Source organism: Tachysurus fulvidraco, chromosome 7, assembly GCF_022655615.1.
Source record: "Tachysurus fulvidraco isolate hzauxx_2018 chromosome 7, HZAU_PFXX_2.0, whole genome shotgun sequence".
Taxonomy (NCBI): Eukaryota; Metazoa; Chordata; class Actinopteri; order Siluriformes; family Bagridae; genus Tachysurus; species Tachysurus fulvidraco.
This window is the reverse complement of record NC_062524.1, coordinates 22,397,055-22,424,931: the sequence shown is the minus strand read 5'-3', so window position 1 is coordinate 22,424,931 and position 27,877 is coordinate 22,397,055. Positions and strand designations below refer to the sequence as shown.

Below are 27,877 nucleotides of genomic sequence, written 5' to 3'. Positions count from 1 at the left end.
AACGAAAATTGGCAAAATTAATTTTACTTGCAAAGTTCATAATTTGGAACAATCCTGGTATATTTCAGGCAAATATGTGGAAGGAAACTGGTTATGACACGTTAAACTTTCATTAAACCTTCCAGCAGGGTCAAATAGACCCAAGGAAAATAGTAAGGTTAATGGAGCGACTGTAGTAACTCTGTGTTGTGTGTATGAAAACCTCCAGGCCAATGAAGGTCGGCAAATGATCCAAAATGCAGCTGCCCGGTTTGTTTTCACCCTGCCAAAGTTCTCGCATACCACCCCGCTGCTGCGATCCCTCCACTGGCTTCCGGTAGCTGCACGCATCCAGTTCAAAACACTGATGCTGGCCTACAAAGCCAAAAATGGACCAGCTCCCTCTTACCTCAAAGCCCTCATCATTCCTCACATTGCACCCCGCAACCTCCGATCTACCAGCACTGCTCGACTGGTTTCACCATCTCTCAGGGTAAGAGGCTCTTCTCTGTTCTGGCACCAAGGTGGTGGAACGAACTTCCCCTAGAGGTCCGGACAGCTGAGTCACTGGCTATTTTCAAGCAGCGGTTGAAGACCTACTTATTCACTTATTCAGGAAACACTTCAACTAGCACTTCTTTCCTTATCTTTTGAAAAAAAAAAAAAACCTTTGACACTTTTTCATTGTAATTTTGTACAAATGTTTTAAACTCATGGTATCTTAAGTATGTGAGCCAGCATTAATGTATTCAATGTTAGAGATTTAAGCACTTATGTACGTTGCTCTGGATAAGGGCGTCTGCCAAATGCTGTAAATGTAAATGAAGTCACAATTTCCTGAACTGAAGCTCTTGGCTGGTGAATATATATCGGACCAAATGATTGTCTTTAAGGGGACCTAAAACATGTTTTTACGCCCTTCAACCCATTCACTATTCAACCCTATCTCTCCAAAAGAACTGATTCGTTCGCGCGAATTGACCGTTAACGTTCATTGTTCAAATAAAAAGAGTCGATTCAAAGAGTCGAAACTTTCATGAACGACTTATACTAACTACTCTACTTAGAAGCAGATATTGCAATTTGGGACATGCATTTAATTTATACTTAAAGTCTCGCACGTTTAAAAAAAGGTGTCAACGGAACTAGTTTTAATCACGATACACTGTAGCAGTAACAGCATTAAAACATATATATAATACATGTCAGTTGATACTCAACGGTCGACTAAAACAACCGATTTCAACACACAATTATATGAAAGAGAAAAAAAATCTAGGAACAGAAACTAAAACTAAAATGTTCCATTTACATATCTGTATTAAGCATTACAGACACCATCAGGTAACAACAGGGTAACATCTGATCTAGAAGTGCCTGTCAATCATTACATACACATCAAATACAGTCAAATCTCTCGTGGATCATTAAGAACAAACAGATACAACTTTACATAATGGGTTTCAACAGCCTACTGCAGGTGTAATGACGGCCATTACATGAATTCACACTCCGATTAAACATACTTTTACAACGTTCATAACTTGGATTACTAATATCTTAATAAAGATAAATTACTAAACAATCACATCTTATGCAGAAAATCCATAAACAGTAAGTAGTTAACTACTTTTGAACATTTTTCCGAGGAGCTGATAAAACACACCTCGCATTGAAATCCCGCGAAAAAGAGTGAGCACCGGAAATAACGTCAGCTCCACCCTCATGCTTACACAATGACTTACTTAAACAATTCTTAATAAACATTTTTTTAAAGGTTAACAGTTTCAAAAGGAAAGGAAAACAAACCCAACGAAATAAAAATTAAAAAAAGAAAAAGAAAAAAAAGAAATAAAAAGAATATTGTGCTTGTGGTCACATGACCATCTAACACCGTGCAACTTTTCCTAATGCAAATTTCAAAATAAAAGCCTCTTGACAGTGCCATTAGCTAATAATAATTTCAATAATCTAGTGTAACAAGGGGGGACACAGTGGCTTAGTGGTTAGCACGTTTGCCTCACACAGAGTTGGGGGTTCGATTCCCGCCTCCGCCTTGTGTGTGTGGAGTTTGCATGTCCTCCCCGTGCCTCGGGGGTTTCCTCCGGGTACTCCGGTTTCCTCCCCTGGTCCAAAGACATGCATGGTAGGCTGATTGGCATCTCTGGAAAATTGTCCATAGTGTGTGAGTGTGTGAATGAGAGTGTGTGTGTGCCCTGCGATGGGTTGGCATGCCGTCCAGGGTGTATCCTGCCTTGATGCCCGATGACGCCTGAGATAGGCGCAGGCTCCCCATGACCCAAGAAGTTCAGATAAGCAGTAGAAAATGAATGAATGAATGAATGAATGAATGATAGTGTAACAACATTACACTTGCCACATATGTTCATTGCTCAAATACAAAAAAAACTATTTGAAGAGTCGAAACGTTCATGAACGACGTATACTAACTTCTCTACCAAGAAGCTATCGACTAAAAGAACCGACTCATTCACGCAAATTGACCATCTACGTTCATTGTTCAAATAAACTGTCTAAATAAACTACCGAAAATCGATCAACTAAAAGAACCGATTCGTTTGTGCGATTCGACCGTCTACATTCATTGTTCAAATAACTTAACTAGACTTAATGACTACAGACCTGTGGCTCTAACGTCTGTGGTCATGAAATCATTTGAAAGAGTGGTTTTGGCTTATCTGAAGGACATCACTGGACCCTTACTGGACCCTCTGCAGTTTGCCTACAGAGCAAACAGGTTTGTGAATGATGCAGTCAATATGGGACTGCATTATGTTCTGCAGCATCCTGAAAGACCAGGGACTTATGTTAGGACACTGTTTGTGGACTTCAGCTCTGCTTTTAACACTATCATACCATCACTCATTCAGCCTAAATTAACCTAGCTCTCTGTGTGTAATAAGTCTGTCTTTGTTTTTGCTCTGTTTCTGTCTGCTGTCTTGCTCTGCTTTTAATTGTTGGCCCCGCCCACTCATTTGTTACCATGGACACTAATTGCACTCAATCTCTTCAACAGGTGTTTTGTCTTTGTCTCTGATTGTCTCTACTTTGTGATTGGTTCCTGTTTACTACATCTACTCTGTTTGTTCACCTCCCTGGTGTTAGTCGTTGTTGGTATGTGGTGTGTTCATGTCCATGTTCCCGTTTCCTTTTTTGTTCCGTGTTCTGCCTTGTGTTGCCTGTTCATTTGTGTTTTGCATTAAAACTTTAAACTGCATTTGGATCCTCACTCGCCCTTGTCTCACAGTGCCTAACCGTGACACCGTGCTGTCTGTCAGTGGATCACCAGTTTTCTGACAGACAGGCAGTCGCTAGTGTGACTGGGAAAACTCAAATTTAGCACCCGCACCATCAGCACTGGTGCCCCTCAGGGTTGTGTCCTCTCCCCACTGTTCTTCTCCATGTACACAAATGACTGCACCTCTAATGACCCCTTTGTCAAGCTCCTGAACTTTGCAGACGACACCACACTGATCGGCCTCTTCCCCCACATACCATCATGGACAGCTTTGTGATAGCAGTGGAGTCATTCAGATTCCTGGGACCCACGATCTCCCAGGACTTGAAGTGGGATATTCACATAGACTCCATTGTGAAAAAGGCCCAGCAGAGGTTGTACTTCCTCCACCAGCTGAGGAAGTTCAACCTGCCACAGGATCTGCTGAAACAGTTCTACACTGCCATCATTAAATCCATTCTCTGCACCTCAATTACTGTTTGGTTCATCTCAGCTACCAAATCTGACCTCAGAAGACTACAGAGGGTAGTCTGGACTGCTGAGCGAACCATTGGCATAACACTCCCCACTCTCCAAGACCTGTACTTCTCCAGAGTGAGCAAAAGGGTGAAGACAATCACTCGGGACCCCTCACATCCAGCACACTCCACTTTTCCACAGAACGACCAGACATAGGAACAGTTTCTTCCCTCAGGCCAATCCATCTGATGAACACAACATACACGGAACACACACACTATTTACTTAAAACACATACTACAGTATGTAGAGTATATTTCAAGTGAACATTTCACACTTGTACATTTGTACATACAATTTGTCTATATTGTATATTTCAAATGCTCATTTCACACTTGTACATTTGTACATACAATTTGTGTATATTGTATATGTCATTCTGCTACACTGTGGAGCTTCTGTCACTAAAACAAATTCCTTGCATGTGAAAACATGCCTGGCAATAAATCTCTTTCTAATCCTGATTCTGATTCTAAAATAAAAAGAGCCAATTCAAAGAGTCGAACCTTCATTCAAAAAGTCATGAACGACGTATACAAATTACTCTACTGAGAATCAGTAGATTTAAAGCCAATGAGCTACTTATTACGGAACAGATCTTAAAACACAAAATCGCTTAAATCTAAAGATTTTGAGTAGAATTTGAAAAGAGCTTTTGGAAGCGTGAGGTAAGGATATCATCTGTTATTAGCTTTAAAACTAGCTTAGTATTAAATATTACATGCTGACATGAATATTTAATCTGATTTATGCCAGTTTTATTGGTATTGTTGCTAGGCAGCTACAAGTGCCATGTTAATCCTAGTCACAGGGTCAGCTTTAACTAATTAATCAGGTTATTTTTGAACATAACCCAACGACTAAAGCCATTTTAACATTCTGGATATGTACATATTATAAAGTTTGTTGTTAGAATACGGTGACACCCTTTTGTGTAAATTCTTATTATTCTCGATGCTAAGGTAGAAGCTATCTGTAGGCAAATATTTAAAGGTCTCGAGCATTTTTAAAGATGTGCGCATGAGTTCTGGACGTGACGTGTTTCTTAGAGACCATACAGACCAAAACCTCTGTGCAATTGCATTAAATAGAACCTTTTTTTTAAAAAAAAAAAAACTGGACATATTACATATATAATTTATAGTAAATTCTGCATGTAAAAAAAAAGGTAATAGGATTATTCCATTAAAAAAATTAGGAACTATTAGGAAATCCACATTCAATAAAATAATTGACTGTTATTTATTTAAGCTTGTTTAAATAATACAATTTAAGTTCTATTTTAAGACCAGGAAGTGTTTTTACTAGCATTTGATGACAGCACATGGTGTTAGATTGTAAATAGATTAATGCATTTGTTGTAAAATTAGGTAAAAATTTGCTTTGGTCATTGTGCGGATTATATCATGCAGACCTGGCAACCCTGGTCTTGCTATCACTTTTGATTTTTTTTTACCATAAATAATAAGTGAATCAGAATGAGCTTTGTGTTCTCCTATATGATTCTGTATATGATTAAATAAACCTGATTCTGATTCTGATGTTACACTAACATGATTAAATTATTTTAATATTAACCCTTTATCTCTTTACTTACTATTTGTTTATCTGATATCTTAATATATCAGTTCATTTGATATCAGAGATATATTTAGCAGGATTATTAAAGTTCTCGATTGTTTACAGAGTCACTGAAAGAATCGTCCTCATGGCCACAGCTTTGGAAGACACCAGCGTGCTGGAGAAAGAGCTTACATGCCCTGTGTGTTGCGATGTGGCCACAACTTCTGCCTTCGGTGTCTTCAGAGGCTGAAGAGACTTTCAGAGCATGGCCATCTGCGCTGCCCTGAATGCCGTAAGAGCCACCACTGCTCCAAGCAATGGCAAAAGAACTTCAAGCTTGCCAGTATTGCTGATGGCTTTCGACGATGCAGACGTTCCCAGCGACCCAACCAGAGCCGACCAGGATCGTCATACAGGACTACTGAAGTGTGCTGTGATTATTGTGGGCCCAACATCACTGGCAATTCAGCCAAGAGATCCAGAGCGGTGAAGACATGCCTGAAGTGTGAGGTGTCCATGTGTCCAGAGCATGTGAAGCACCACCTTGAGCTCCCTGTCTTCCGCAAGCATCCACTGGTGGAACCACTGAGCGACATTAGGAAGAGAAAGTGCATAGAGCATGACAAGATGTTTCGATATTACTGTATGGATGATCGCAAATTTCTCTGCAATGCTTTCAAAACTGAGGGAGAGCACAATAGGCATGCGATCAAAACGCTCAAGAATACCATGAAGGATCTGAGGGTAGGGTGCACAGTATTGACATATGTTCTACACTGGCAGTAATGCCTGAAATGTGGTATTTAATAATAAGATCTAAGACACGAATGATTCATGATCAGGGAGTCAATTTTCCTTTTTTCCAACATTCAATCTATGAAAGCATGCTATTAACCAATCAAAAAACAGCCAGCATTTTAGCCCGTCTCAGGAAACATTTCTTTAGTGCAAGGTTTCTTTCTTTCTCTAAAAATGGCAGCAAAAATGCTTGTATGAGTTCAAATTGACCTAAATTTTTTTTCCTGTGACCTTCGGAATATTTGAACGAGCAGCTTTATGTTCTAAATGTGGTGTGAACGTGTTTCTTTTTTAGTAACCGGGTTGAGTAAATGTTGTGGGGCATTTTTAATGTGTCATAGTCTATAGATGACTCATGGAAAAAGGTATTTCCAGCATGATGTGTTAAATGAACTTACACAACAATGCATTGATAATGATATTTTTAATGTATTTGAATAATGAAATGTTTTTTAACCCAATGCTCTGTGGGTTATTTATCCGAAACATGCACATTGATTGAAAAGAGAGTAAAAGAGAGAAATATACCCGAAGTGCAGTAATACAATTAGTCGACTTTTATCGGGCACTTGGTAAACTGGTTTTAGAGCAATTTAATTGCTAAGAAGGTGGATGACAGAGATACACAGTCATGCTCGGCAGAATTTGTACAAGAGCAGTCCATTTTAGCATGCGTAGGGTAGCACCGTTAAACACCATCAAGATTAGATTGCAGTTAATATAAAAATTGTTAATGTAAACATTCTATCTATCTTTTATACATGAGGATTTTATAATTATGCAATTGTTCAAATGATCACAGCGCTGTTGAATCATTCATTCTCATTGGTCCAAAGATTCTGCTTAATTTGTTGTAACAGCAGATTGGACAGTAGTGCAGGCTTTAATTCAAAGTAATAATTAATAATAATTTATAAATAAGTAATAATTCAAAATAAAAAAGAAGTTTCTATTAACACACTCATTCTGATGTGCTACCGTTTCTTTAATAACCGTGCACACAGGGACTGGTGTAGCAGATGCAAGTGGAAAGCGACTGAAGTTTTTTTATGCCTCAGGGATCTTGTTGGACTGATTTAGTCAGCTTAAACCATGTTACAATGATGACTAGAGAACTGTTAAAATCACAAACAATACAATCACCCGCTGTCTCTTTGAAGAGCACTGGAACACCGGAGAAAAGCAGAATGGAGTGGTGTTTTTGTTCTGTTTGCTTTGTCCATTGATCGAACCATTGAGCAGCAGAGAATCTGAACTGGGAAAACATGTTTCACTCTTGCTCCAGGTTTCTCTGGTGTATTTTGGGATGTAAACGATGTACCAGCAAAACGTAAACATCATGCGCATAGATGAAGTTACTTAGAAAACAAATTGTACCTAACATACAAACACACACACACACACACACACACACACACACACACACACACACACACACACACACACACACACACACACACACAGAAAGTTTCTGGCGTTAAAGGAAAGTAATGACAACAGTGTTCACAAATCTATCAGATGCAGCAGACTTGCTCTTGCAGCTAATGAGATATTTACAATTAATTTTTATGTTTGTTATTTTTGATGTTTCACTCTGTTTTTTATAATGTATCTGAATGTTATGACGTTAAAGCTTGACTGTTATGAGCAAAGCTCATATATTGAATAATACTGAAAATATTATGGGGTTTTCTGCTCTCATCTCCCCCCCAGGGATATATGTCATTTGCTAAAAGGTAAGAAACCAGTTTAAATGATACAGTAACATTTAATGCACCAGTAGGAATTTGATGATGTGAGTTATTGTCTGTGTATCTCAGTTATCTGAAAAGACCACTCTTTCAGCCACAAGCTGTAACAATGGATACGGAGGTCATTGTGGAATGTATGGAAGGAAAACTAACGAGGTTTTGTGTTCTAACATGCTTAATGGAGCGACTGTAGTAAGTCTGTTATGTGTGTACAAAAACCTCCAGACCAATGAGGTCACAATTTCCTGAACTGAAGCTCTTGATCTGTATCTGCATGTACAGTATCTAGCCATAAATGTATCTACTGAATAATTTTCAAGTTAAGTTTTTTGTAGTGTATTTCATTTAAAAGAATTATATGAAGGTGTTTTTCTGTTCGTAGTTTTCTGACTGATTCCCTGTTTGTTTTTCTCAACAGATTGATTTGTAAATAGTTTGTAAAATAAGCCAAAATGTTAAAATAAATACATAAAAAGAAGTTATGTGACATTCATTTACATGCATTATCAATAATACGGTCAGCGGTCAGTGTTTAGGAAGAAATCTGCTTGTTTCTATTTGTATAATAATTAAGAGCACTGTGATATGATGCATAATTTATCAATCAATCAATCAATCACATTTTATTTATAGAGCACCTTACAACAGCCAAAAGGAGCACAAGGTGCTTTCCAGTAAAACAACAATAAAAAACAAAATAAATAAAATCAATAAGAACACAATGAAACATAAAATAGCAGTTGAAACCGGGTCTACGCGTTAAAAACTTGTATGAATAAATATGTCTTCAACTGCGATTTAAAAACACTCAGCACAGTGATGGATCATAAATGTGCTGGAAGTGCGTTCCACAGCTTTGGTCCCTTGATGGCAAATGACCGGCCTCCAAACTTCTCATAATTGTATTTGGGAATAACCAGAGAGGTATGTCCAGAGGAGCGGAGAGATCTGGCTGGTTGGTAGACCTTTATTAATTCTGTGAGATAGGCTGGGGCCAGACCATTGATGGCCTTGAACACACAGAGAAGGACCTTATATTCCACCCTAAACCGCACCGGAAGCCAGTGAAGCGAGTGGAGGACAGGGGTGATGTGTGAGCGTTTGGAGGTGTTGGAGAGAAGACGTGCTGCCGCGTTTTGTACTATTTGAAGCCGATTGAGAAGTGATTGATTAAGTCCAGTGTAGAGAGCATTACAGTAGTCGTACATTTACATTTACATTTATGGGGTTTGGCAGACACCCTTTTCCAGAGTGACATACAACAGTGAGTTTAAGTCTCTTTCGATGAATATATTAACACTGGTTCACTAGGGGGGGCACGGTGGCTTAGTGGGTAGCACGTTCGCCTCACACCTCCAGGGTCGGGGTTCGATTCCCGCCTCCGCCTTGTGTGTGCGGAGTTTGCATGTTCTCCCCGTGCCTCGGGGGTTTCCTCCGGGTACTCCGGTTTCCTCCCCAGTCCAAAGACATGCATGGTAGGTTAATTGGCATCTCTGGAAAAATTGTCCATAGTGTGTGAGTGTGTGAGTGAATGAGAGTGTGTGTGTGCCCTGCGATGGGTTGGCACTCCATCCAGGGTGTATCCTGCCTTGATGCCCGATGACGCCTGAGATAGGCACAGGCTCCCCGTGACCCGAGGTAGTTTGGATAAAGCGGTAGAAAATGAATGAATGAATGAATGAATGAATGGTTCACTAGGTTACGGACATCAACCCTCTGTTCAGGGTTTTCTAGAACATATACGCATACAACAAACAGGGGAAAAGTGCTAGTTGAAGTGTTTCACCCATCATTTGAAGATAGCCAGTAACTCAGCTGTTCAGATATCATAGGGATGTTTATTCCACCATCTCGGTGCCAGAACAGAAAAAAGTCTTGATGTATACAACTACCTCTTTCTCTGAGAGATGGAGGGATCTGTCGAGCAGTGCTGGTAGATCTGAGGGTTTGAGGAGAGAAAGTGTTTATTTTATTTTATCACAGTTTCAACATTGCCCCTCCGTTAAATCTGCTGCTATCTTACAGTTATAATATGACCTTGGATTTTAGAGCTTGTCTTTCGAGAGTTGGTTATTCAGCCATAAGCGCAGTAGTTTGAGAGATCAGGCACCGATGCTGGGTGAGGAGGTCTGAGGTGCAGTCAGGATTCAACTTCATCCCAAAAGTGGTCATTGGGGTTCTATGCAGGACAGTTGACTTCTATCTTGGCAAACTGTCTTCATGTGTCTTCTTTGTGCACAGGCGATTTGTCATACTGGAACAGGTTTGGGTCTTTTACTTACAGTAGAGAATCTGTTATGTTACGGCATACACAGTCATCCTATACATCCTAGTTCTACACTTCTGTACAGAAAATTCCATTTTTCTTAAGGGGGAAATCAACACAAAAAAACACACCTGTAGGTTAGCAAATGTATTTTAATATATAATTAAATATTTATACAGATTTCAGCACAATGACATGATGGCATCATTTTAGTTTAATTCACTTCATCATAAATTATTCATTTTTCATACTTTGTATATATTTCGTTTATTGTAATTGCAAAATAGCTATCCGTTTTTTTCAAGAAAATGAAAAAAAAAATCAGCATACAGTAAAACGTTAAGTGGTTTGATGTCAGGAAAATGAGAAACTTTTAAGAGATGCATATCAAATTAATCAGCATGAAAAATAAAATAAAATAATCAAGTCATGGGCAACAGGATCCTTCTGGAAAATCTTAATGATCTTCATCGAATGGACTTCTAAGATCCTGGCTGAATAAATCAAATAAATCTAAATCTTAGATTTTATGAAGTGGTCAAGTCGTAGTGATCTGTGTTGCATTGAAGAAAATGAGTTCATTCTAGAGAGCAGATAATCAGACGGCAAGAAGGCTGGATGATACAAATAGTAGACCTTTGTAGCTGTGTTCATTTAATTGCTGCGTTGCTTCGCAACTTTAAATGCTATTTGAGCCTCTACCATTTTTTAAACTTTAATTTATTTAACGTTTTCAGAAAAAGTGCTACAAACCTTATATAATATCACACCATGAACATGTCTTGCCAGGAACAATTGCATGTAAATATGTTTGTGCCAGAACTCATTGAAAAGCCAACACCTAAACCTACTGCACATCTACAAGTTTTTTCAGCATGGCATCTAACAATCTCACACTCATGTGGGCCTAGCACTGCACTGAGCACCTCAAAACACACACACACACACACACACACACACACACACACACACACACACACACACACACACACACACACACACACACACACACACACACTGCAGCACTCTAGCCGTTAAGGTTCTGTTTAATATATGCTGTATTTACAGCATGATTTGTGATCAAGTTTTTTTCAGTACAGTCTCTAAGCAGACTAATTTGGCATAATACCAAAGCAGGAGAAGATAACTTAAACTTAATATCTCAGATATCCTTTAAAAAATCCTTTATGGCTTCTAATAATAATAATTCTAATAATATAATATTTTTCTCGCTACCCAGAAAAAATCTAGTGAACTTCCAGTGCATTGCATAAGTATCCCCCACCCCATGACCTTTTCCAAGTTTTTTATTGCCATTGTATATTAGGAATCTATACAAAATATCCTTCGATATTAGACTGAGGGGTTAAATCAATGTAGTGTGCAGATATGTGTGAGATAATTAATTAAATACAAAAAAATGTGATTTCATAAGTAGATCAACTCAGATAATCACATTTGAAAATGTATGATATACATATACTTTTTCCTGGAAAACCCCTGGAGAGTAAACAGCATAATGAATATCAGGGTAAAAAGTCAGGATAAATGATAAAGTCTGGAACATTATCAGTCAGGGTTTTGTTAGAAAAAAAAAAAAAACAACAAAAATCCCACAGTTGGGAAGTATGGGAAGATGGAAGGAGTCAAATACTGGGTGATCCTAGAAGAAGACCTGTATGAAATAGACCTAAGATGGGTAGGGCAGAGGTTCACCAGTATACAACCATGTGGTGACTCAAGCAGTTAATGCTCTGGGTTGTTTTTTGGAGGATTGGGGTTCAAGCCCCAGTACTGCCAAGCTGCCCCTGTTGGGCCCTTCATCAAGGCCCTTCTCTGCTCCAAAGCTGATAAACATTAAGAAAGGATTTCACTGTGCTGTAATGTACTGTATACTGTATGTGACAAAATAAAGACTTCTACACTATTCTATATTTAATATAAAGCAAGCTGCATGGCAATACTTTAAAAACTTGATTAGCAATCAGAGACGTATCCACGTGGACCCCCAGCAATAATTGATCCATTTTTTTTGTTCAATTAACCTGTGTGTTACAAAAAACATATTGTTTTAAATGAAAAGGTAATAATCCTAATAAATCCAGATGTAACAGTACAAAATGAAAAGGTCCAGGGGTGAATACTTACACAATGCACTGTATATAAACGTATGAAAATACTCAACATACCTAAGAATATCTCCTATAAAGGGTCATAAGTAATTAGTTATTGGCTAAAATCGCTACATTAAAGGACTAAACAAACCTGTTCACATTCACACAAACAGGAGTTCACTAGTGACATTCACACCTCATCTTAGTGCTTTATGTGCAAAAGTCATCGGCTCATTTTCCATTTTCCAGTCTATTTTTTGTATAAAATTAACACCACTGTCCTGTTAGTTCAGGCTTACACTCAAAATCAGGTCTTCACGTTTTCTATGTTGACCCTGTTAATAACATACATAACCATCGTCAGCTTCCTAGATGATTATCAAATCCATAAGAACTTATCTACCTGTCAGAGGCATGTCAAAATCATGTTTAAATCCTGTCACGTAAGCAAAACAAGCATAGTCAGAAATGATCAATACAATGCAAATGATTTGACATCACTGTAACAAAAATACAAAAATAAAATAAAAAAAATGATATATCACGACAAATTCATATATATTTTAAGCTGAAGATAGAACATAAACCAAAATTCAGTTCTGAAGTGGTGAGAAAATAAAATAGCTATGTTTTTCTCAAGATTGATTCCAATTATAGAATCTGGTTCATTTTCTTTTTAATGAAATTCAAACGTCATAGCGATCAGAGAATGAGAGTAATAAATTAGATCAAAGTGGAGTATCAAAAGAGAAAGCATTACTGCCAGATAGCAAAAGAATCCTGAGGCAAGACTCCCAAATAAAAACGTATTTTTTGTCTTCAGTTGAAATAATAGCAAAATCAGGCTCATTACACACGTCAGATTCATTGCAACTGTTAATAGCAATAACATTCTCATATTGTCCAGTTAATAAGCAAATCTCAGTAAATAAAACCCCAAAAATACATTTGCATTAAATAAATAAATCAATAATAAAACACACAGCTAAAAATTCACAATATATATTTACAACTTGCCTAAAGATGAAAATATCAGCCAGAATTGGAAAAAATCTTTTGATTAATAAAAATACTTTGTAAGTTTAAATCATAATTGAAAAATACATTTTAAAGGTTATTATATCGTTAGATTTTTGTTTGCTCTAAGACTTTTTTTCCTGTAATAAATCTAAAGCTATAATGAGACACCGTTTGGGGCAGTTGGAAGCCGACAGTGGCTCATTTAACCATATGGTTTTTGCAGCATTGTTAAAGTCGAGATGTTCTTAATGTCATGAAATCCAATTTGACTGTATGACATTTTGACAGTAGGACCTTTTCAAGCGCAGCTGTTTAAGATACTGTCGATTATACACTGGATATCTCAAAATCTTATGCTTTTTTTTTACACCATTGGTCATTTATATGCCTAAAGACAAATACCAAATCCTCAAGTCACTTGCATGTTGAGGTATGATGACCAAGAAATGCTAGAAACATACGTAACAAGTATCCACAGTGCCTATACTATGTATTATCTGCATAGAGCTTGGCAAATATTCAGCGAAGTACCGACTAATTTCATACTGCAAATTAGGCAAAGCAGTTGGTTTGCATTGATAGAAAATTATTTGCATTAATGTACATTGATCATTTAGGGACTAAAACCTGATAATCCTTATGGTCATATAATTGGGCCTTCTAATACTATTTTTAACACACCCTTGTGGACATCCCATGCGAATGAAAAGCATTTAACTTACCCTTATTTATATTTCTTCCAATTTACAGTGTGCAAAATAGCTTTGTTGACTGGGTAAGCTATCTGTATTAGCTAGCTAGTAGAATAACATCAGTATGTATTACTGTATTGTGATGATGGAGTAATCTATGTAGCACAACACAAAAGTCTTATTGCTCTTCTGACACTCTTTTTGGCACTTCTTTAGCAAATACAGTGCTGGAACAACTCAAAAGGAAAATTTCACCCTTTTGTTTATTGGCATGTTGGTCTATTTTCACTTTAAGAGAGTGGAGCCAGTGAAATTAGCGCTCACTGCATTTATGCCTAAAGGAAGTGATGCAGCAGGGCTTTAGTCTCTATTACATTTCCATCTGAACACTCTCAGCTTCCAAAGCTTCAATGCATTCATGCAAATACCACCGTCAATACCAGCGTGCTTGCCATCTTATAGATTGTGCAATAGCTGAACTGAGACTCTGCATCACACTTTGCAAATTTTATGTTAAATGTCTTATTAATATAATGTTGCTGAAAATTGTTGAGTGGGAAAATACATTATTGCTAACTGTTATCCCTTATATTTACGATTGTTATTTCTGTATCACTGTAACACTAGCATTAGCAATTACCCCCTGTGATAATAGCACAGCAGAACCGCCTGCTACTCATAAGAATAACAAAAATACAGAACCAGCCAACAGAAGAATTACAAGAATTACTGAATATCTTTAAAATATTTTACAATAAAGGTATTTAATGTGAGCATTTCCTTTAAGATAGCAATTGGGAATTAAGCTGAGGGAAGTTGACGGTGTGTTAAAAATAGTATTGAAATGATGCCCATGACTTTTATCCAAAAATGTTATTACCTAACTGATTTGTCAGCATCTTGGCAAGTCAGAGCTACAGTAACAGGTACAAGCTTGGATATACACGTGCAATCTGAGCTTAAGCAATGTGACCAATGATTCAAGCTGTTACTGTAAACTGCCCACAGACTGAGAAGGTATATAAAAATAAAGTGAGGACATTTAAAGGCCTTTTTTTATTGGTTTAGTGTCAGCTGTATTATTATGATTCATTGTTTGTAAGTTTGTAAGAGTTCTAGATGTGGCATGTTTAATATATGTAAAAATTTACCTTGTTTGTTGTTAACAGTTTAGCCTGGAATTATATTATGGCCAAAAAATGTAGGACAAGGTCTAGCTTTACTTTCAGACTTGGTAATAAAATAAGCAGAAAATAAGCAGTTTTTTAAAACGGAACAAATGAATCATATTTAATTGGCTTATATGTGCAAAGATTCTTAACCTAACCAATGGATTAAAGAGCAAAAACTATCAAAGTCATACAGTCACTAACATTGAAATTTACATACACAGCTGGAAAACAGAAAAACAACTAAAACCTCCAACCCTCAGACTAAACTTGGTAACTATTTTCTTGGTAAGCCAACACTTCAAAAAAGCTTATTGTCAATCCAAACTGACATTTAATCAAATTCTTGCTTACAAAAGTCTGGATATGCATCTACAGTATTTTGAATTTGTGTTCAAAGTCTATGGCACTAGTCAAAAGTAAATAAAGTCCTAGTTCAAAGTCAGCACCACTATGAAACAAAACATCTATTTACGTTGGATTCTTTTCATCCATGAACTAATCATTAATGGTTAAGCTTTAAAATGTAAATGTTGATGTCATTCAGTCATGTGAGCTGTTTATTCAGACCTTTATAAGAAAGTAATCTGATGAAACTAGTACTTCACAAAATGTAGCTGAATACCCCTGATATAGTTAAGGTGGCAAGTATTCACAGATCTACCAGTTATATGTTATCAAAAGGCATCAAGTCATGAATCTTTAAACACTTCTCTCTCTCCATCTGTAAGACTTGGCAACCAAAGATACAGACAATACGACCCAAAGTACTTCATAGAAACAAAGACGCTACTTTCAACAATGCTTAATACTACATAACCAATGAACACCCAACTCGGATCAAGTCGATCATATTCCAACTGGAGAATTCTAAATGCGAAATTCAACTTCTTCTTATGACACCAACAATTTGTCAGACAACATCACATGAAAATAGCTAGCAATATAATCCATACACACAAATAACCCAATTCTAAAATACATTTTGTTTGTTGGCACAAGTAGAGGAAAGGATAGAGATAGTTTTTTTTGTTGTTACCCAAACCTAGTTTAGGTATCAATTCCAGGGTTTTTTTGGGGGGGACCACAGATACCCTGTAAGTGCTGACATTTAACACTAGCTGTAAAAAGAACATCACAAACGCATACGCACAAGAACACGTGATTTACTCAGCAATTAATTCAAGCACTTAATGTCATATGAATGCATACTGGTATTTAGCATAGCAAAAGCAACAGTCTGTTGAGGCTGGGCAAAAGAGACACAGTGATCTAGCTAATATTGGATTTTAAATCAACAGTCTTTCTGCAAATGGACAATACTGTATGATGGCTTGAAGGATGAAGATGCACATGGAAATGTTTTTGATACAAGTAATTTAGTAATTCCAATTCATTTCATCTTAATGTACTCAATCTGATGGTTAATTTTCTATTTATTTTTACTTTTTTTTTTGTTAGGATTTTTATATTTATGAGATTATCGATGCATTTAATTAGCTTCACACAGCTATAACTAATTAGCAACCATACTAACCAGGAGTGGACGAATCACTAGCCCAGGGTAAGCATATGTTGTGTCTGAGCAATTTGTTTGTTTTCCTTGACTAGCAGACAAATAGTCGGATAAACAACTGAAAAAAAACCCACCTTACTGACTTTTAAATCCCACCAACTACTGCACTACAAACATTAGCTGAGGCAATCTGGTTGACAGCAGTAACCTCACAGCTAAACATACTGAGAGAAAATAATGACGTCAGGCTTGAATCAACACTACAGCTTATAGAAAACTTTTGCCAATGACTTGCTGTCTTGAGTCTTGTGAGGATGCAAACACATTATGTTACAATGCAAAATTTATCCGTTGGTAATGATTATGGCTATAGTTTCAATTCATATGCTCAGCTCTTTCCATTAGTCTGTATTTATGCACTTAACTAGCCGGCTATATGTTTTTACATTACATTAGCTACCAGTTTTGTACCTAGTCAGAAACTAAAACACGGAAACCTAAGACTGTGCACCACTTTTCTGATCGACTAGCTAATAAATGTGTGATTTGTCCACCCCGGTTATCCCAACCATTAGTGCTTGTTTTAATTCCACAATATTGAATAATCACATTGTTAATTGAACCATTTCTTAGATTGCTAATTATGTAACATAGGACATTTTCATGTAAATGTATAGTATAGCACAAATAATTCATAGAGAAGCACAAATAATTCATTTTATATTCACAGTTTATGATTTGAAATAATATACAAACGTAATGTTGTAATAAGCCCTAACAAGCCCTGTGCTTGTGCAAAAGTTGTCATTTTATAAGCATGAAGCCAATAAAATCACATGGAATGATATCTTTTTCGGTCACTGTTTTATCCCCAATCACAAACACTGCTTATGTTTGAGGTATTTAAACCTAAAATCCCAATATATATCCTAATGAAGTACATCTTTAATATGGGAATTCTTACCGATATCAAAGAAACTCACTGGAAAACGTGACCCCCATGATATGTTTGATATGCGGTATAATAATACAAACTATTCATCACACTTCAAATGAATCATTACAATGCTTAGGATAAATAAAAAGAACAAAAAATAAAAGATAATTTAAATGGAAACAGATCATGTACACACGTAATTCCTCTACGGAAGGCAAATGTCGGCTTTGCAATAATCGAATGATTTTGACGCTAAATTCTCACTAAAATCTAAGCATTTTTGCAGATTGTTATCTTGTGAGATTTAAAGGGAATCTACAGCCAAGTGAAATGTACTTGCACTATTACTTAGAGTAGCATAGACTAAAAAGGAACAGACTGGAAGATTTATCACCATATAAGATATGTGAAGAGGTCTCGGTTACACCGGCTGGACTACACTGTTGCATTCAACATTTCTATGGTCAGAGTTAAAATCCTCTTCGATTTATACACACGAGCTTACATACTCACAGAACAATTTCCCATAGCAGGAAAACACAATCTCAGCGATACTCATGGCAAACACTAACTTTTGGTCCATTCCATCTTTCCTTCTTACTCCTTCTTTCACCTTCTTCCGGATTTCTAAACTTCTCGAGCCTCCAGGGTTCAGAGTGTGGATTTGAAGCATCTGTCTATTCAATTGGCTGTTTAACAGGTCGGGTGGCAGCTTGTGATGAGCGAGTGGGACAAGGCAGGGTTTAGAGATGGGAGCCGAAGACGATTTGACAAGGTGGAATGTCATGGACAAAGAAGAAAGGTCACAAACTTCAACTTTAGACTTTCTTAGGAGGAGGGGCCAACTTGATAATCTCATCTTCTGAAGGTTGGCGAATGATATCTGAAAAAAATTAAAGTGTTTGGTTTTTATATTTTTTACACAAAATGTTATAGTAACATTTCATTAAAATGGGGTCAAAATTTCTAAATAATTTATAATCAATCACACTTTTGTCTATGGTCTGTTAATTCCTGACTACACACTATGCCCTCAGTATGTTGTATGCATGCATACATACAATTACTTCCAGTATCAATGACCATCTATCCCTCAGCCCTGGACAGTCCCTGCTGATAAATATTTTTTCCACAGCATGATGCTACCTACATCATGCTTTCCTGTGGAGATGTTCTCATAGTAAGGAGCAGTATTGGATTCCTGCTAAGCTTATCACTTTGTTTATAGCATTTACATTTCAGCCTTTGGCAGACACCCTGAGTGACTTACATTTTAATCTCATTTTATACAATGGGGCACAGTAGTGGACCTGGTTATCAAACACACAACCTTCTAATCAGTAGTAAAACTCCTTAACCACTAGGCTTCCATGTCCCACGTAGCATGTTTTTGAGGCCAAAAACATAATATTTTGGTCTCATCAGACCATAGAACATTTTTACGATTATGAGAGAACATTTTATGATTTCTCTTTAATGCAGCATAGTTCAAGCACCTGGATACAACCATTTTTGTAACATTCTATTTTCTAACTATTCTGTCAAAGTGATATAATGTGCATAAAAAAGATTAATTGTGGTTAATTATGTTGATTATGATGTAACATTGAGGGCTCATGTCCACAGTGGACGTTTTTATTTCTTGCATTATAGTGGTTATAAAACCATAATTTCAAAACGTGTTTGGTTAAAAAAAAATTGGTACCCTTGTACTTCTTGGCCGATGGGATTCGTGTGAGTTTGGTGTCAATTTCATCATCTTCTGAGATCTTCAGCACTGTTGTACGGTACTCGATGACCCGGGTCAAAAGATCAGGCCTCCGCGAGATCTCAAAGATGCGCTCAATGTAGGAAAGGTTATCTACAGAGAGCATAAATACATATGTATTCTGTACAAAGAAAGTCACCTAACTTCTCTAGAATTAACCTTTAAAGCAGACATTATTGATATGGAAATGAATGAATGACAGTTTGTTCGTCCCTCATCTCCGTTCTCTCACCTTGAGCTAGCTTATCATTTTTTTCCAGGTAACTGAACCACTCTTTGGAAGAGGTGATGGAGTTGCTCTGGTCATCAGGGATGTCCTCCTTGCAGGCTGACTTCAGCTGCTCCAGATCCTCGTTAGTGATGTTCTCGCAAAGATCTTTCAGCAAAGAGCTGTATTCTGACATGATCTGAAAAAAAATAAATAAATAAAATTGGTAAGAACTTTTGTTTAAATTAACACCTGAATGGGTAGCCACCATAGTTTCAATCCAAAAGATGTAAAAGTGTTTCATTACATGAATTACATTCAACTTAATAAAAACTCCAAAATTAAATGTTTTTTTTTTTTTGGAACAAATAGAATAGAAGCCTTGATTTTGTCACATATACACTGCAGCACAGTAAAATTCTTTCTTCCCATATACCAACATTGGACGTTGGGGTCAGAGCACAGGGTCAGCCATGATACAGCACTCTGGAGCAGAGAGGGTAAGAGGCCTTGACAAATGGCCCAACAGTGACAGCTTGGCAGAGCCTAACCACTTAAACCAGCACTACAAATATTGCTCGGTGCAATATTTTCATGATAAGAAGATAGTAGTTGTCTAACAAGCTGTCGACAAAAGGCTACACTGTTTGCACAAGGTGTTAGTTGCACAGTTAAAAAAACAAAACAAAACAACAAAAAAAATATTTTCTGTGTCATAATAACCAAAGCAGAAGCAATGGAGATTCAAATGTTGGACTGCAGAATTAATTGCCGCAATATGATGCAGTTTTGGTGGAGATTCGAATGAGCTAACTGGCCACAAAAGATCTACGAGAAGATGAGAAGCACAACAGCACTGATAGCAGTATTAGCATAAAGGTTGAAGCTTTGGAACCTGATCTATTTCAGCAAAGAATTCGGGTTAGGAGGTGAGAGAATTGGACAGACTACACGACTAAGTTTCAGCTGTATCTTCCTCTTTAGAAAGAGATGAGGCAAATAATAATTCACACTGCAGCTACTATTAGGTAGTCAGATGGCTTAATGGACGTGAGAAACTCAACAAAATAGGTTTAAGCTAAAGAAATCTCAGGAATTGTCATTGCTAAATAAAACTGGGATGTAGCTAAAATTAATTATAAAGGTTAATATGCATCCTACAAAGGTTTACATTTTTAAACCCTTAGGGCTTGATGTCCAGAAACTACATGGAAAACAGTACAATAAAAGAATTTGGCAATTTGACGTATTACTGGCCACTCCTGAATTTCACTGAATGACACACAGCTCTCTGAGTCCCTCTAGTGGAGCTCTTACCGAACACAGCCTGATAGAAATACTCAGAAGGCTTTTATTTTGGAAATATTTTGAAAGCTGTCATTAAATTATGATTGATTTGGTGTCGTTTTCTAGTATAGATTTTATATTCCAGCTCATTCTGAAAGCTTGCAGCAACTTTAAATGACAATGGGTTACATGAACTGCTGGGGCAGTAAAACACATCCCCTCCTCTGTATGCACAAACACAGAGCTCTCTGTGTATGAACTGTGAACAAATTGTACTGTTCACAACTGTAGGCTTCACTATCTAACACTATTATGTAGCTCTGTATGTGCGTGTATGAGTAGATGTACATAATGCAACAAAATAGAATAAATGAAACCAGAACACAAAGACGTCACGTGCACACTGACACATCATGAGCCTCTGCTGTCTGCAGTTCCTCTACTAGACTCTATACTACATGTAAACAACTGGTATAAAGGAGTGAGCCATGGCCTAAATACAAGCATTGCAGTTACAATATCTGGGTGATAGAAGGCATTCAGCGCTGACTTACAAAAGGATGGACTCAAACAAGAGACTCCATGTTTCCGAAGAAAATGAACAGAAAAGCAGACACTTGGAAATGGGCTCAAACAGGCAAAGCAAATTAGGCAAAAATGAACAAAGTGAGCTGCCAAAATGAACAATTAAGATCAAATATAAGGCTTTCTTTTACCTGACACCAGTGCCTGACTTTACTAATGTTCTTGTGGATAAATAGAGGCAATTCAATGGAAAAATCTGAGTTTATTATAGAAGCAGGGTGGTGGTGGAGGTGGTGGTGGCATACAGGTCAGATGTGATAGTCACTTATCCACAGACCTTCTGCCCTGTTATGCATGTTTTACCAAAGCAACATCTAAAACCTTGCTAGTTAAATGTCATTTCCTTCCACAAAGAACGACACAATCTGATCAATTTGTACATACAAAAGATAAACATATCTCACTTCAGGAAGGCTAGTATTTTTTTAAATCGAAACTAAATATAGAACATCATATAAACATGCCACAGCATGAAGGCTTTTTAAGCTTTGAGTGTGAAGCTAATAAATAACTGAACAAAATATGTATCTATATGAATCTAAGTACATGTTTCAAAACATTAGTGGCTGATTGGATGAAGGAGAAAGTGGGATGTAGAGGTGTTCTTATTAAAGTGGCCTGTGAATGAACAACACATAAGACATGGTGAGAGAATAGTCAAGTTTTAGAGCCTGGAGAGACGGTCGTATGTTAGGAATATCTTCAGTATCTTCCACATCTTGCCTGAAAGCAATGCCACACGTACTGGTGTCATTACAATACAGTACAAAGATCCAGATACGTGGTTGTCTTTGCATAAAAGCCTTTATCAAAATAATATTGTGTAAATGTTATCAAGCTGTGACTTTTTCAAACCATTATATCCTTAGCTCTAATGTATTTTGCCATGTAATGTTATTCCAGCACCGCAGTATCCCCAGCTTCATTAAAGTGCTAGGGGAAAGCATGCAGAATCTCAGAGAGAGGTTAAACGGTGGCTCTTTGCTAGGTCAATCTTAAGTGGTATGCTAAATAAAAGGTGTTTGATTGGCTTCGCCGAACAAAAGTGCTCCTGTAATGGAGATTTGTGCTCTCCAGATATCGATAGTAGTATTGTAAACACTCCTACACACTCATTACCATAAACATCAGAGTTCATATTTTCAACTGTGCCATCGTTCAAGGATCGGCACGACCGCCCTGCATTACGCATAGGTGAAAATATGCACGTATTCAGTGAGCGAGAAGGAAAAAGAAACAAATGCTTCTCCATAGTGTGTTTAGTGCATTACCTATTTCTTATTTGAATGGCACATTTTCTGCTCTTTAGTTTCTTTTATTCCATTTTCTCACTGATGTGTATAAAAAGCAGGAAGCTGATTATTATCGTTGGTGGATTTTAGGCATGTTTTTATCATAAGCCTCTTTTCTTCTTAACTCCTCTTCAAATTATTTTTTGGCACATTCTTTGCACTTCTTGTCTCTCTTCTCTGGGACGAGTATGACATTGTTCCCCATGCTGCCTGCCCCCTGTCAGGCACACGAGAGAGTATTGGAGAAAGGATCTGTCCTTCACATTCTCATATACAAGCCTGCTTTTGTCTGCTTGCTCATTCTCCTGCTTTCTGCCTCTGTGTGTGTGTGTGTGTGTGCGCGCAACTATGTGTTCAACTGTGTATGTGTATGTGCATGTGTGTGTGTGTTTGTGTGTGTGTGTGTGTGTGTGTGAGAGAGAGAGAGAGAGAGAGAGAGAGAGAGAGAGAGAGAGAGAGAGAGAGAGAGAGAGAGAGATGTCAGGTCAGGACTATTTTCCTCTTTTGTGCATAAGCAAATGTGTGTGTGTGTAACAACAATTGGGACAGGTCCTCTTCCCCGTGACTAAATTCTTAACTCCCTCTTTATTTTACATGGACTGACTGGGAGCCCCTCAATCTACATGCTGCTCTTTTAGGCTCCACACACTGCTCTTTTAATGCTGCAGAATCTCCAATGTCTAGTGTCAGTGTACTAGACCTGCAAAACCCAAAGGCTAAATTCAGACTAAAACTAAATCTAAATGCTAGTTCTGACTGAAATTCAAAATAAAAAACTATTAGTGTTTATTGAAGAAAAACATATAACTGATGACATAGTTTCTAGTGTCTGTGCTTCATAGTTAAAGGAGAAGCTATTGTGTTTTCTGTGCTCAGGACAGAGAACTTCGAAGAATAAACGTTTATAGCCGTCATAACGTAAGTGATGGGTAAGGAATAATCAATGATATGGTGGTGTGATGTGACCTGATCCAAAGATGAGGTCATTATTTTATTTAATAAAGAATTATTCATCTATATTTTCCTCCATTTTTAGTATAGTTTTAGTTTATAGTTTATCTTGTTATCACTGTATATCAAATATGAACTTGCTCTTAAAGTCATTTATCCTTTGACTTATCCATGGGTGGAAAGATTATCATTGGATTTTGGATGTCAGATAAGTCGACATCCAAAATGGCAGCAAAATGGAAGGCATGTGCTACGTGGTCACTTAAAAATAACTATTAAAATCCCTCATTAAACAGATTGTGCCACCTGGGAAGTTTCATATACAAGCTAAGAACGTAAAATGAACACTAACATTCACACGAATAAAAGGAGCTCTATGACGTAGTGATAAATGAGTGAGAAACATTTTGGAATATGAAAAAAGCAAGCGTGAAAACATTTTTCTTTCTTCACCTGAGTCAAAATTAGAGAAATATTTATATATTTACACGGCAACATGTTTCAGTTATTTGATTATTCTAACAAAATTATCTGTAAAAGCTTCATACATCTTTATTAGCCTTCTCTTGATTCCACCCATTTCCACTGTCTCTCTTAAAAATACATTTCAGTGATGCATGATTATGCATGCACGTGTGTGTGTGTGTGTGTGTGTGTGTGTGTGTGTGTCCAAAACTCAGCCATGGCACTACCACCACAACGCCATTCACCCTTCACACGGCTGCGATTACCATGACAACCAGATCGAGCTTGCCTTTTAGAGACGGGAGACTGTAACCTAGCAACAGGGCAAGAGTGTAACCCCCTACGAAGTTTCCCGCTTCGCCCCTCGGACCCGGCGCACTAGGAAGAAAAAGATTCCCAGAACAAATGACAAAGGGAGACGGAACAACTTAGTAAACGACTAAAAGGAACATAAAATTATTTAAGAAATAATAAATATGTGATTGTGAACACGCACACGCACGCTTCTATAGACACTAACACTTGCCAATGTTGCTGTTTATACATAACACATCCATATTTGGAGCCTTGGCAACATATGAGAATTATTCATTTAAATGAACAGTAAAATAGACTACAAAAAAAATATATATCATTCTTTCCTTTCTATGCCAATAGATCTGATTTCTAAGCTGAAATGAAAAATAAAACAGCATGCCGTTGTCGTATTACTCACTGCTCCGTCTGCAAAATGTTCCGCCAGTGAACCACACACGCTGCCTCTCAAGAGATCTAGTGAAGATGATTTAAAGGAATATCTTTTATTTCCAATTGAGCTACTCCCGATGACATCAGCAGGCTCGCTATTTAGCGACTCTACAGTGTGCACTAACGTAGCCTTCAAGGCTGGAGCCATGAACACGCATCTCTCTTGCTCCCTAATGATGGTGATTTGTCCTCATTATTCAGTGTCAGTGGACAAAATTGCTGTCAAAACTGCTTGTCATGGTATTTCACTTCATAGAAATCTGCCTTGGAAAGAAATGTCAAAAAATTATATTGTTTATATTATATTATAACTATATGTGTCATTACATTTAGAATATAATGTATATCGATTATGCTGTTTAGATTTTTATAAAGAGTGAAAACTCTTATCAACTCTTACTAATGAAAAATACATTTCTGTTTACTGCAAACAATCTAGTTAAAATAAAATATTGGATCTGTTTAGAACAAGACTTGAATCTGGAGTGTTCCAGAAATCCGATTCCAATCAATCTGGTTTTATGCATCTTCTCAAACATTGCAACAGGTTTCTGTTAGTTGTTGTTGGCTTAAACGTGCCAAGAAACTGTAGTGAAAAAAGTAACCATGGCAACTCTGTGATTAAGGAGGGTTTGGCAAGAGAGATCTTACTGCCTTGATCACGCACACTGGATTAAAAAAAAAAAAAATTATTAAATTATAAATTGTTTGCAAGAGCATATACGTATTATCTAGTATTTTAGATAATCGTTATCACTTGAAAAAAAATGTTTTCATTTATAGAAGCACGTGAGTGTGTCTAAGTTTATGTATGAGGAGACAAATGTGAAACTCAGTCATTTTATATTAATAATTTAACAGAAACTATCCGATATGTATAAGACCTTTTTTTTTTCTAATTTGAAAATAATGCAGGAAATGGATTTAGTGTGTCTGTACTACCATGCTGCAGTGGAGGAGCTGGAACATTTAGTGCATACCGTGTTTATTATTTACCTTTTAGAAAGTTTAAAACTAACTGGAATCAGTAATGCCATCAGACAACAAGGAAGCTGTACTAAGCCCAGGTTGTATCTCGCACCCAGGAGAGTTTAATAATCAACTGACTTGATAAACATGAACTAAAACATGCATATAAAATGTCTACAAACCTGTTCTGAAGGGTTTGTACCAAAAGAGATTGGTACTGAGAGCAAACTTTGCTAAATACAAGCAGCCCCATAGCATGATGCTGCCACCACCATGCTTCACCGTTTAACCACACTATTTTCTCTGTATTCCCCCTCAATATTTAAAGTGTGGTCTGCTGCATTTTCACTAAAAGAGCTTCACAGTGCACTGAAACTCTAATTGCAGACATTTTCTGGTATGTATCCTACAGAATGTGTCCAAATTTACACATTGGCTGTAAAGTATTCTTATGTCCGTGGAACAACGAAATCAAGGCATCCCAGCATATGTGTTTCTGGGATATATCCTATGTGTCCCTCTTTGGCTGTTAGTTACTTTCATTCATGCAAATCTGTCTGTTTAAAAAAGAATAAAACAACAAAAAAAAGTAAAGTACTGAGTATTACATTAGAATGAATTAAAGTGACATACACTTGCAGCCACTTATATTTTACAGGATGTATTTGTGTGACACCAAAATTGGTGTAAATCTGGAAGGAATTTTGGTACTCATTTGGTCTTTCAGTGTTCTTTGCGACTCTGAAAATAGTCACATACATACAATGCAATCATTTTCTCTTTTCCATGTTACTTTTCTATTCTTGGCTGTATGTACTGGATCTTAGTAGACTTTGGTTCACTTCCCCTTATTATTTCCTTTTTTGGGGGAATCCCAGTCTCCATTTTAAAGGCTGTAACATTTCATTAGTTGAACAGAAGTGTGTGTGTAATTCACTTTTAAATCAAGCTTTCATCTTGCTTTAAATAAACTGATTTCTTTACAATACAAACACATCTTGTTTAACAATTTGTCTGCATTTTATTCAATGAAATTTCCACTCTTAATGTTTCACTTTTCAAACTCACTGAAGAATGCCAACTTATTTCCATACTCATTTTTCAAATATTCAAACATTATTCAAATGTTTCTCTCCTTTCTACATTTCTTAATTTATTCTCTTCTTTCAACCTCTACAGTATTTTTTATATACTGTTATTGAATTCTTGAATCTGATTGGTTAATACGCTGATACACTATTATTTCCATAGTAACAATTCTAGTTCTATAGTCCCATTATCATAATAATTGCTGCTAAAAACTGATGTTATTCCTATGTCTAACACGATCCCAATCCTTAACCTCAGTAAGCAAACGAAATTGTTTGATTCCCCTTTTCAAATCAATTTAAAAACAGATTTTGTAAAATAAAACATTTTTGTAAGCACCTGGTGAAAGATATTTGACACTGTGAGGGCATTTATTCTTTATTTATTGTTTTTTCAACCTAAAACAACATTACAGTAACAGTAGGTTTTATATACTGTTGTTGAATTCTTGAATCTGATTGGTTAATATGTTGATGCGCTATTGTTTCTATAGTAACAGGGCTAGTTCTGTACTAACATTCACTTAGTGCATGACACATGCTCCATTGGTTAACAAAGAAAAAAAACATATAATCATAATTTTCTGTACAAAGATGTTTATTTAACATGTTTGGAAGGAGTCTCCGATCTCCAGTGCTGTCTTAGTGCTCTGTAGGGGTTAATACATTTTTTGCAGAACATCCAAGTTCCTTTTATCATTTATAAAGTAACAGCTAAAAACAACCATTCCATCATCAGTTTCACTTTTAATCTGACTTGAAGTTTCAGTCTTCTAAACGTCACCCTGTAATTAAAGATTAAACTTTTTCTTTGTTTATTATATTAAATAGCGCATCTCACCAATGAAGTCCCTGCAAATTAGCTGTTAACATAAAAAACAACATATCAGAACTAGCATCTTAATATAAGCTTTTTTTTGTATATATATTTTTC

General features: G+C 36.8%; 1 protein-coding gene, 1 long non-coding RNA gene and 1 pseudogene across 2 annotated transcripts in view; 1 reads left to right on the top strand and 2 right to left on the bottom strand.

Annotated features, from left to right (window-relative positions):
* Nucleotides 1-5,465: 5,465 nt before the first annotated feature.
* On the top strand, nt 5,466-8,347 carry LOC113635541 (annotated as a pseudogene).
* Nucleotides 8,348-10,269: 1,922 nt separating this feature from the next.
* The window catches only part of LOC125145205, a 28,718-nt gene continuing 11,110 nt past the window's right edge, over nt 10,270-27,877 (bottom strand). Inside the window, exon 2 of the long non-coding RNA XR_007143531.1 lies at nt 10,270-11,152. This is a non-coding gene — a long non-coding RNA (uncharacterized LOC125145205). The remainder of the gene's footprint in view (nt 11,153-27,877) is intronic.
* LOC113635476 (astrocytic phosphoprotein PEA-15) lies at nt 17,932-25,007 on the bottom strand. Its single transcript, XM_027134944.2, has 4 exons — nt 24,855-25,007; nt 19,584-19,758; nt 19,289-19,444; nt 17,932-18,466 (listed from the first exon to the last, which is right to left on the bottom strand). The coding sequence occupies exons 2-4, from the start codon at nt 19,753-19,755 to the stop codon at nt 18,402-18,404; spliced, it is 393 nt and encodes a 130-aa protein (XP_026990745.1). The 5' UTR covers nt 19,756-19,758; nt 24,855-25,007; the 3' UTR covers nt 17,932-18,401.